The sequence below is a fragment of the Ctenopharyngodon idella genome, chromosome 23 (assembly GCF_019924925.1).
Source record: "Ctenopharyngodon idella isolate HZGC_01 chromosome 23, HZGC01, whole genome shotgun sequence".
In the NCBI taxonomy this organism is placed as follows: domain Eukaryota; kingdom Metazoa; phylum Chordata; class Actinopteri; order Cypriniformes; family Xenocyprididae; genus Ctenopharyngodon; species Ctenopharyngodon idella.
The window spans coordinates 18746614-18758852 of NC_067242.1; the positions used below are offsets into that span (position 1 = coordinate 18746614).

A 12239-nucleotide genomic window follows, 5' to 3' on the forward strand; every position below is an offset into this window, starting at 1 on the left:
AGTCTTCTCGTTTTCATTTTATTCAAATTTAAAAAATGTCCCAACATTTCCGGAATTCGGGTTGTACTCTCTTACCATTCTCTTATCATTTTTATCCATCCATTGAAATAGAGTTGTCAAAAGTACTGACTTCAGTACCAATCTGTACCAATCGGCTGGTCCACGATAGACGTCTGCTTTCAAACACTCCCATGTGTATCTGTGTAAGCGCTCGTTGAAGTGTCATTAATGTCTTTTTACAACGTTTTTGAAGCGTTGATCATTGAAGCCAATTACAGACATATCTGATGAGCGAATGAACACAGTGGCCAATCAGGTGTTTACGAATCCGCTCAACAGCGCTCACATTTTTAAAATTTCAGCACTGACTTGGAACTGAAGTCTGTACTTTTGACGACTCTACATTGAAAGTCCACACAACCACACCTTTTTACAAATCAAAAAGTGATCCAAAGGATTATGTAATCCATATGATTATATAATCTATCTCTTCAGAAGACTTGGATTAAACTGTTCAATTCATATGGATTACTTTATGGATTGCTTTTTTGTACTTTTTGATGCGTGAAAGTTTTGGTTGTGTGGACTTTCAATGGGTGGACAAAAATAATGAGAGAAATTTTTTGTGTGCGTGTGTTCTGAAGATAAATGAAGGTCTTAAGGGTTTGTTATGTAAATGATGACCACATTTACATTTTTCCAACTTTTGGCAGCATTAAAATTACTGCATTTCCTACAGCAGTGGCCTAAAACAATGTCAAACCAGCTCTTTGGCTATTAGTTAACATTATTTTCCTTTTTAACATGGTCTAGGTGATGTTAGCCATTTCAGAAGTCTTTTCAAATCATTTTGATGAAATATTATAAAGATGTTTTTTCTTTGGAATAACATATTGATGAATCATGCACAGGAACATATTAAGAAAGTAAATATGGGCAATTTTTATGTCATGTTGCCTTTAAGGATCCTGTATGGGAAAATATATTCCATACTTACAGTAACAAACTGACAGCATTCAGAAGAAGAGAAAAACAATACGACAAGTAAGTTGTGCATGACAATAATATTGTGTAGCCTTGAAGTTTCATTCATTCTTGTCATCAGTAGAAATGAAGCTGAGCTGGTGACTTTCTACAGTCTCGGGACAGTAAAACAAAGAGTCATTTGGTATATTACCCTTCTGAGCTCGGGATGTTTTGTAAGTAATGCTATTCTATTGCAATATATCCAGCTGATGAAATATGCAACTTCACAAAAGTGTCTGAACAAGCAATAACTGAAGAGCACTTTCTGTAATTAGTCATGAGTCTTGTACATTCAAGCCTAATGAAGCCTTAACTGTCCTTCTGACTAAATGTGAAAAATGATGGTGAGCTTTATTTTTTGCTATGCTTATGAAAAAATTATCCATGTGTCTAAATCTCACAGTGTATTGCATAATATGTAATAAAAAAAAAAAACCCTAAATTTAAGAAAACAGTACATTTTTTCAGGATTAAGTAGCTTACTAACAACAATAACATTCTCAGAAAAGTACTGACATGAGCTGCATATTGGTTTCTGATTTCATTTGAGACAATCTCACACAAATACTGAGTATACAAACTGAATCAAAACTTTTCAAATTACTTATGAGAAAGCAGTGTATGAATGTATGAATTGATTTAGACACAAGACAGAGTCGTACACACTCACACACACACAGATCACATACTGGATCAATCGTCTTATTTATAACATTTTCGGATAGTATGAGTGAATAATACCCACCTTAATGGCTTCAACTGAGTCGTACTTGTCCAGTTTGTTGATGTGGTTGGTGATGCTAGTGTTGAGAGGGGCAGCAGAGATGGGATGGATGACCGTGGCATCGTGGGACTGCTGCTGGTATCTCTGACAGTAAGTGTACACCAGTAGAGTCACCAGACAGCCGAGTATAGAGCTGCTCAGGCCCACGGCGATCATGTGGAACACATTGAAGTCTGGCAAGACAGGCAAAATGGCTAAATGATCTGATGCAAGCAAGATGCTTTGATGGCTCAAGCATTGATCCTACAGCCAGTGGATATCAATCATCCATTACCTGAGCCAATTAAACATTATAACAAATTACAGTCAGTATTGCTGTTGCCCTGTGAATCTGCATAAACAGCCAATAATTGCTATAAATGGAAAGACTTTACTATGACAAACCATTCCAAATGTGCATTTGTTTAATGGTTCCCAAAAAAAAGCATTGGGGCACATTGTCTCTGCAATCAGTGTTGAACATCAGTTTTGATGCACACTGGATTAACTGCAACTGAGTTATGTTGTTTTCTGGAATATTGGACTCTGATTGGTCAGCTGTGACAGTTAACAGACAGATATGTTTGTATAATAAATACTGAACCTTATGTTTTACTGCAGTTCATTGAAGAATCGCTGCTACTTTCATCTCTCTTGTCTCACTCTCTCTCTCTCTGTTATAAAATTGACCTTGGAGGACTTAATTTTAATATACACTGCCATATGTTTTTGAAAGAGGCTATGTTTATTTGACAGTAAAAACAGTAATATTGTGAAATATTATTACAATTAAAAATGTATTTTAATAATGTTATTTATTATCAAAATATAATATAAATATAAGGCAGCGGCTATTTGCATTAAGTGCAAATAACATTTTCTTAGCGATAGATGCTATTTACACTAAGTGACAATAGCAGCATTTTCTTAGCGATATGCTATTTACACTAGGTGAAAATAGTGATAGATTCTATTTACACTATGTAAAAGTATCAGTTCTTTGCAATAAGAGTAAAAAGTAATTATCTATACTTTATATTGGCAGATACTATTTGCACCTCAATATTTTTGTACATTAACAGGATGCAATAATATCATAGAGTGTAAATTATTATATTTATTAAAATTATTAAATGGATGCTGCCCTATTTGGAGAATAAAATCCCACCCTACACCTTCCCCTAACCCTTCCCAATAAACACTTTTAATATTATTAAACACTCATTCGCAGTTTATTTCCACTTTTAGAACATTATTTTAATTTTTATTGAAAATAAATGCGAGCTCGGCAAAAGGCGGATTCGAACCCACGTCTATCACGTTAAAAGCCAGGTTGGTCACACTGCACTTTTCATTCCATTGACTTCCATTCATACGCATGCGAATGCTACAGACCGGAAACGCAAGCTCGTGCGAAAAGTTTCGCATTTCGCTGCGTTCCAAAGTTCAAGTTTGGTGAATTCGCATCACGTGAAAATGTGCGACCAGTAGAAGACCTCTTGGCTGAATTAAAAGAATGTTATATTTGCAGTAAAGTCGAGTAGGTTGTATATTTTTACATTTTGAATGTATTACTCTATATTATATGTTGAATTCATGTTAATAAAAAAAGACGCTGTAGACCGTGACACGTCATATCTCGACCGTTGCAGCATCCGATGAAATTTCGCACGTTCAAAGTCTAGTGTGTCCACAGCATTAAGGTGCAGTCACAGTGCACTTTTCGTTCCATTGACTTCCATTCAAACGCATGCGAACGCGTCAGACCGGAAACGCAAGTTCGTGTGAAAAGTTTTGCATTTCGCTGTGTTCCAAAGTTCAACTTTGGTGAACTCTGACCTGCGAATTCGCATCACGTGGAGATGTGCGACCAGTAGAAGATCGATTCGACATGGCATGACCTCTTGGCTGAGTTAAAAGAATGATATTTTTGCAGTAAAGTCGATTAGGTTGTATATTTTGACATTTTGAATGTATTACTATATGTTATTTGTTGAATTCATGTTTATAAAAAAAGACGCTGTAGACCGTGACGTCATATCACGACCGTTGCAGCATCCGATGAAATTTCGCTAGTTCAAAGTCTACTGTAACTGTGGTGCCACTGAAGACACTGAAATCTGTGCGTCTTTTTTAAAACTTGAGTGGCCCAACCAGACATTGGTGGGTGGAGCTATAGCGTTTGCCAACAAGGGACGCTATTTGCACTTAGTGTAAATAGACACTCCGTAAAGAGCAAATCGAAGTCCTTCAGAAATCATTCTAATACGTGGATTTTAAGCTGAAGAAGACTACTGCTGATTATTGCTGCTGCTGCAGAGCAAGTACAGGAACTTGCTACTGCCAATACATACGCCGATATGCTGCTGCGAGTAAGGCATAGTGCTGCTGCACAAAAAGCATATATCAATAACCCATAGCAGATCTATACAGGTGGAGCTGGGGAAGGTGGAGGGTTTTAGAGGAACTATAGTGAATGTAACCAGCCATTTAAATGTGTTAGCAACAAGCTCATTGGCTGCAGATGTGACATGGACCAATCAGCTTGTTCCAGTAGATAATGCTATAATCATCAGCTTGCATTAAGGTCTCATCAGCCTGCGCCCTCTAGAGTTTAATGACTGAACTATGTATTTATTTGAAATAGAAATCTTTTGTAACATTATAAATGTCTTACATTTTACTTTTGATCAATTTAATGCATCCTTGCTGAATAAAAGTATTAATGTCTTTCAAAAAAGAAAACATCCACAAAAAACATGGCTTTTTATTAGGGGAAGCTTTAAGCTAAAATAATAATAATTTTAACTTCTATCAATATTTCATGTCTCTGTATTTATTTGGCAAGTAGCCATATACTAAATGGGATAATGTACAGTCAAACCCCAGCAGAGCGATACAAGTCTGCTTGTACACTACTTATGAGTCTGCATACACTGCTTACCTCCACACCATCTTTCCTCCTGACTTGAACGTGCAACAGACGTTTCTGAGAAAAAGAGAAAAAAAAATCAAGGGAGGAACACGGAAATGAATCCGTCAGGCTGATAAATGAGATCTTTAGAAGTTTCAGAACATTATAGCAAGCAAATTTCAAACTCAACCTATTATTGCGAAATTCAAAGAGCTGAATATGGAATGTAGCACCTGTGACACATTTTTATGATCAGTAATGGAAGTAAATGAGGTCTAAAACTTTTCAAATAAGCTGTAATGGAATGTTACTCAGTGCAAGAAGATACAAGGGCTCTGCAGAGCAGACAATATTTACGCAAGATTTACAGAATAGTCTTAATAATTCACTTCCTGCGCTACACTGTAAGTGAAAGTGAGGTAATAACTCCTGTGATGATCATATGTTTAGCTATTTCCATCTCTACAAAATGGTTGATCACATAAAACCTCATTATTTTCAAGACACTTATCACCAGAGCAGGAAGTACAGTTATTCTAAGATAAGATGTTCCTTCTTTCAATTAGCTACCTCATGTTTGAGTTTGTAAAACTTCTCACAGCAGAAGTATCTCAGGTATTGAGTGTATGAATGCAAATGCTACATGAAACATATCACTGTAATGCATTTGTTCGATCGTGCCACTTAGACAAGGCAGAGGATGAGAGGCTAATTATCCCTGCACTGCAGAAATCAATGGTTTGGTGTGTCTCGCATTACTTCTTGTCAATAAGGGAAGATCCTTGTTTGTCCAGGGGTCGATATGGCAAGTGTTTGGGTGTGTATATATGTGTGTATGTGTTTGTGTGCCCACCTGGGATGAAGTTAGAGATGGGCAGACAGGCACGAGTTTCACTGCTGTTGCCAGAGCACTGGTTGCTGGTAGGAAACAGGACGTCACAGTGCCGCAGGCGAACTTGAGACCCTGATGAGTCACAGGGGGACCATTCGGACCAATCAGACCAGCTCTCTGTACATGATGAAAACAAGTTCAAATCAGATGCAAAGTTATGTAGAGGGAAGGGAATGTGAAGTGCCCATCTTATTTATTATTGTTAATGCAATTATGTGTTAAGATTGTCATTCATTCATTTTCTTTTTATATTATTTATTTTTAGCATTTTAAAAAAAGAAGTCTTTAGAGAAAACTACATTTTCTGAGATTTTAAAGGGATAGTTCACCCAAAAATGGAAATTCTGTCAATTTACTCCCCCTTTCAAACCTGTATAAATTTCTTTGTTTTGTTGTACACAAAGGAAGATATTTATTGGAAGAATGTTTGTAACCAAGCAGATCTCGCCCCCCATTGACTACCATAGTAGGAAAAAAAAAATACTATGGCAGTCAATGGGGAGGGGCGAGATGTGCTTGATTACAAAAATTCTTCAACAATGTGTTCAGCAAAACAAAGAAATTTATACAAGTTTGGAACAACTTGAGTAATGACAGAATTTTCATTTTTGGGTGAACTATCCCTTTCAGAGAGGTGCTGTGCATTTATTTGTGCATTAAAATATAGCTGTCACAGGATACAGTAGGTGTGTAGTTGTGTAATGTAAGGTGAGCTTACAAACCATGCATAATATATTTGTTCATTTTGATGTGTAAAATCGTGAATAGCATTGTGCATTTGTGGGAAACCTTTTACGAGAGAGAAATAAAACTGACTGGATCAGAAGCCGTTGTTGTGTTGTCTGTCTCCCCTCTTCCCCTCCACTCTACAGCTTACCATGCCACTTTTTTAGCATATTTCAAAACTGCAGTGAGAACCGGAGCTGAAAATGAGGGTTTCATGAGCCCTTGAACCAGCCCAAGATGGTTTTCTGGTCTCTAGATGGTTTAAGATGGTCTAGCTGCTCTCCCAGACTGGCCAAACTGGTCTTTAGCAGGTCTAGCTGATCGGCCAGCTAGTTACTCAGCCTGGCAAGTACCCAAAAACCCTCTAAAGGTACAGTCAAAATAATTAAATTTCTGCAAAGTTTTGCTTTCAGAAAAGTCCATTGTTAATAAAATAGAGATATCTGAAGCACAGCTCACACAGAAGTCACTTACAAATCAAACCTTTATGTTGGTCAGCGTGGCGAATTTGCATGACCAACTTGAACATGAGCGAAATTTCCTTGGGGAATTATATCGCCCTCACATGAAACTCAAATTCATAATGGACTGACTGGATTTTGCCGGCTAAATGTGACCTTAAAACCAAGAAACCAGGGGTCAGATTTACTGTTTGCGGCAGAGCAAACCCTTATTTAAAAAACTACAGTCAGGATTTACAAAAGGCACACAGTGAAATTAGCAATGACAAGGCGTGGACACAGTTGTTTTTGTGGCTGACCTTATTGCATATGCATTTGTAGGAGTTTCCCTGTCAGACCGCTAAATTTATGGGCGGAGAGTATTTAAATGAATCATGCAAGGTGATTTACTAAGGATTGCAGTAGTCAAATCAGTGGTATTTGCATCATTATTTACCGCCCTCAAAAATCAACTCATTCAGCCGATCTCCGGGTCTGGCGGTACCACTTTTAGCATAGCTTAGCATAGATCATTGAATCTGATTAGACCGTTAGCATCTCGCTCAAAAATGACCAAAGAGTTTCGATATTTTTCCCATTTAAAACTTGACTCTTCTGTAGTTACATGATATTACGCAGCGCCTCTCACTTATGTCTCCATGGTTGCAAGGCACGCTCCCTGTGCAAACGGGGTCACAGGCGCTGCGTAATATCATTGCGCCTGCTGCACCCATGGTACGGCAGCAAATTTCCTTGATTATTACGCCGGAATGAGAGTATAGTTCCCAGCCATATCGGCCTAGAAAATTGCAACTTTTCATTTTCCGTCGGTCTTAGCACACGATGTAACTACAGAAGAGTCAAGTTTTAAATAGAAAAAAATATTGAAACTCTTTGGTCATTTTTTAAGGAGATGCTAACGGTCTAATCAGATTCAATGAACTATGCTAAGCTATGCTAAAAGTGGTACCGCCAGACCCGAAGATCGGCTGAATGGATTCGAAAACGGTAAAACTCAACTATTTAACTCTAGGGGAGTTGGAAAATGAGATTATTTTCAAAAAAAGTGGAGTGTTCCTTTAACTTTACATGTTTTCAGTAGATCACCCACAAAACCTTCCACTCACATCAGTGCTTTTATTATGCCGGGTTCAGACTACACAATATTTTTGTCTGTTACGACAGTCTGACTTTGTCAGATTATGCAATTTTGACTACTAATTTCTTGTCGTGGACAAAAAACATGACAGACTACACATTCTTTCCTGACCAATCATCTTTAAAGACGTGCGTGAAGGCGGAAATAGCAACTGTCTTCACAAGAGCGTAAACAAACAATGGTTGTACTAGCCTAATGCTAATTCCAGAACTCACCAGGTTGCTGAAGCACTATCGTTCACCATCATTTATCTTTTGTCACTCTGTCATGGTAGTCCCTCGAGGAAACATCATAAAGGCAGAAATATTGTTGCCATAGCTCCACGAACCTTTCCTCCATTGCATAATTGCATCATGCAGCGCCATTACCAAAGACTCTCTCTCATTTCTCCATGTTTGAAAGCTGTGTACGGAAAAGCTTTTGTGCTCCAATTGGTCAACATCAAAGATGTGACGGAACCCATCGTGGAGGACCAAAAAAAATGAACATGCTAGTCTTTCTGTCGTGATATTGTGAAGTCAGTTGTTGTCTACTATGACACACTGTAAGAGAGGAAATAATCAATTCTTGCGTCACGACGGCCATTGTCGTTTACAAATCATCACCAAAATCAGGCTGATATTGTGTAGTCTGAACCCGGCAATAGATTGCGGCAGCACGCAAATTTGCCGTTTGGTAAATTTGGTCCCCGACCTGCTTGACATTTTAGACTTTTATTTTCCAGCAGGAAAGGCTTGAAATCGTGTTATCTATTTGGCCTCTTAGCTAATTTAAACCAAACTCTACAACAGAACCTAAAAAGGTTGAAATTCAGCTTAGGAGAACTTCCACACAGGATCTCCTGATTAGCATTCCCCTCACTTATCCCGTTCCCCGTCTCCCGGCTGCACTGTACAGCTATACGCGAGCGTGTAATGAATGGTGTGACAGATAGACCTGAACGCAGCTAATAAAAGGTCACTCCGTAACCTCACTACAGTTCTGGCTAATGGATGGACTGACATTTGAATACAAGCTCTCTTCTCCCATTCACCTTTCCGTGGATCAATGTGCGGGGTTTGACTCCGTCATCAATCGCCTTATCTCGCCCTTCTCTATTGCACTCCCTGCTGCGAGCTTATGCATATTATCTTCGTATCGCAAGCTCGGCTTTACCATTTGCTTTTCTATGAAGTGTGACATTTTGATTTCCTCTTCTTTCATTCCCCCAAGGGCCGCTTTAGACACGAGACATGACGAAAGGAAAGCAGGTACAAGACAAAGGCTTCCTATCCCAAAAAAAGCCATGTAATTTCCTGTTGGAGTCAAGGTGTGAGTGTGCGTGTGTGTGTGAGTTCACGTAGGTTGAGTTCATGCACGTGATAAAGTGAGTGTGTGTACCAGGGCAGGGTTGGATGTTACAGAGGGCCTCTTCAGTATGCAAACCCAGGCAGATGTCACCTCCGTAGGCAGGTGGAGGGTTGTTACAGGTGCGTGTGCGCATGTAGTGGCCTCCGCCGCATGTCACTGAGCATTTAGACCAAGGTGACCAGCACGACCAGCTCCCATCCACTGAAAGATAAGGAAAAGAGGACACTCAAATTACTACTGCGCTTGTGTCGTGAATAATTTTGGGACTAGAGTCTGACATTTCTTTCAGTAAATAGTGATGAGTGATGAGTGTGATTGCAACTATAAATGTGCAACAATACTTCATATTGATAGTGGCAAGTGTGGTTTATATAACACGGAATGATCTGCAAAAACAAGTCATTCAGAAAGCATCACATTTGTAATATCAGAACTATTATGCTTTAGATATCAGAACCTATTTAATATTCAGAAATTTGGGGTTGTTACTCATTTCACATTTAAAGAGGTTATCAAATTATAGCATAACTCATTTACATAAGTGAGAGAGGATAAAAATAGTGACATAAAACAATTCCCTACTGGGGGAAAAACAGCTTGTTGGCTGGTTTTAGAGAGATTTTGTACACTTTTCAGCTTAAACCAGCCTTAAACCAGCTAAGACCAGTCAGTCATCTTAGGATGTTTTTAGCTGTATTTTTTCCAGCAGGGTTATGGCTGTTTTTGATCACGAAACAATGATTACAAGTCGACCATTTAATTTAAATAGATCCAGGACATTTATGCATCTAGTACCACAATATGTATGAATGACATCACCCTAGTTATCTCTGATACAATCACTACAATGAAATCATCTGGATTCAAAACAAGCTAAATCCAGATGCTGAGGCTGCTGAGAATCAGGGGGTCGATGAAAAGAAAGGCTGTTCACACAATCTGCTCCAGAGCCCTGCCTCTCCCTCGCGCTCTCACATTGACCCCTGCTCTAATTAATGAGGCTAAACGAACCATCAATTCACTCCCTCCCCTCTTCAGCGAGTGCCAAGCTCAGGGTCATCAACTCGACAACTAGGGGAACAGAGAACAACTCACAAAACACTACGACTGCCTTAGCGCTAATTAAAGGAAAACAAGCATATACTGAGTCTCATTTTACATTAGCATTAGCCCTGACAGGTTTTTAGAGGGGTGAGAGCTTATGTCACTGACATGAGTAGATTTCGGCTGTTTAGTATGGAATATTAGCTTACTGATTGCCGTATACTGCACAGTATGCCTACCATTAAAAAACTGTATGCTAAATGGAATACAGTATAAGCAACAAATCCGATTTTGTGTTAAAATGTCTTAAAGGGATAGTTTATTCTAAAAATGAAAATTCTTTCATCATTTACTCACCCTCATGTCATTCCAAACCCATAAAACTTAATCTATGAAACACAAATTTAGACATTTCTAATGAAACCTTAGAGGTTTCTGTCCCTCCATTCAAAGTCCAGGTAACCAAAATTTAGAAGATCCAAAAAGGTCATAATCTAGACTGTATGAATCGAGCGGTTTAATCCAAGTCTTGTGAAGAGACGTGATCGCTTTATATGATGAACAGATTTAATTTAGGCTTGTGTTCACATATAAACACACGTACACATATGGTAAACACAAGCTCACATGTGCGTCACATCGCTGTATAGAGCAAACCTCATTGGTTCTCGTGAATCACCCATGCATGTTTGAGCTTCTGTGTTTACAATGTGTGATGTGCTCTATGTATGTGTGTCGATCAATGTTTCCTGACTCTTCACAAGAATTGGATTAAACCACTCAGTTCATATGGATTTTACAATGCCTTTAAGACCCTTTTGGATCTTGAAAGGTTTGGTTAGCTAGGCTTTCAATAAAGGGACATAAAACTCTCAGGTTTCATTACAAATATCTTAATTTGTGTTTTGAAGATTAATCGGAGTCTTATGGGTTTGGGCAACATGAGGGTGAGTAAATGATGGCAGAATTTTCATTTTTGGGTGAACTGTCCCTTTAACTTTTGGCAGTCCAATCCAAGGGGTCAAGGTTTGCCCGGTTAGCATTAGGGTTGTCAAAAGTACAGACTTCGGTACTGACGGTACTGAAATTTTAAAAATGTGATGATACAGCATTTCCCCCTAGCATTTTGAGCGCTGTTGAGCAGATTCTTAAACACCTCTGATTGGCCATTGTGTTCACGCACTCAACAGATATGTCTGTGATTGGCTACAATGATCAACGCTTCAAAAACATGTTGTAAATAGACATCTTTGACGTTCTTCACTGAGCGCTTACACAGATACACACGAGAGCATTTGAAAGCAGGCGTCCATCAGCGGATCCGTCTATCAGTGGATATATTAGGGATGGGAAACGCAGCCCAGGATAGTTGTTAGTGAAGGTTTTACTCACTGTATTTCACATATTTGGTGAAAAAATAGAAAAGGTAGCTTTTTTTAAAGGTGTATGTAAACCAAATATTGCAGTTTACTATGTGTTATAACTTCTCTATCGACAAAAAAAAAGACAAATCAGCTCATGTCGCCCACTGTGTGACTGATCATTTCATTTCACCCTTGTGGCCAGCGACAAGAAAAGATTCATTCGTTTCAGAGCCGCAACAACAGAAACCATGAGACCTCTGTCTGCCTCTCTCAAAACAAAATAATGCATTTCAAAGGTCTGACTTTGAACGTGTAAAGATTTAGCTAGGCAGAAGGAACCAATAAAAGACAGTGAGAATATTGGTCACAGACAAGCTCCAGTTCAAAGACTCTTATGAAGGTGTAGAGCAATTTGATGTGTTCTTTTCCAAGCTTCCTGCTGGGATACGCTTGATGAAAGTCATCTGTATTATTCTGTTGTCTGTACAAAGAAGCTATTGAATTTAAGCTCTACTAAGACATTTCACTGGAAGTAGACAAGAACTGAATTAACTTAGTGAA

General features: G+C 38.6%; 1 protein-coding gene across 2 annotated transcripts in view; it reads right to left on the reverse strand.

The window, feature by feature from the left end:
* The window catches only part of sema5a (sema domain, seven thrombospondin repeats (type 1 and type 1-like), transmembrane domain (TM) and short cytoplasmic domain, (semaphorin) 5A), a 162030-nt gene that overhangs the window by 4095 nt on the left and 145696 nt on the right, over positions 1-12239 (reverse strand). For both annotated transcript variants that reach the window (XM_051882593.1, XM_051882594.1), the window contains exons 18-21: positions 9301-9471; positions 5557-5712; positions 4734-4778; positions 1772-1983 (exon numbers count right to left, since the gene is read on the reverse strand). In XM_051882593.1, the coding sequence (XP_051738553.1) occupies positions 1772-1983; positions 4734-4778; positions 5557-5712; positions 9301-9471 (584 nt within the window). The remainder of the gene's footprint in view (positions 1-1771; positions 1984-4733; positions 4779-5556; positions 5713-9300; positions 9472-12239) is intronic.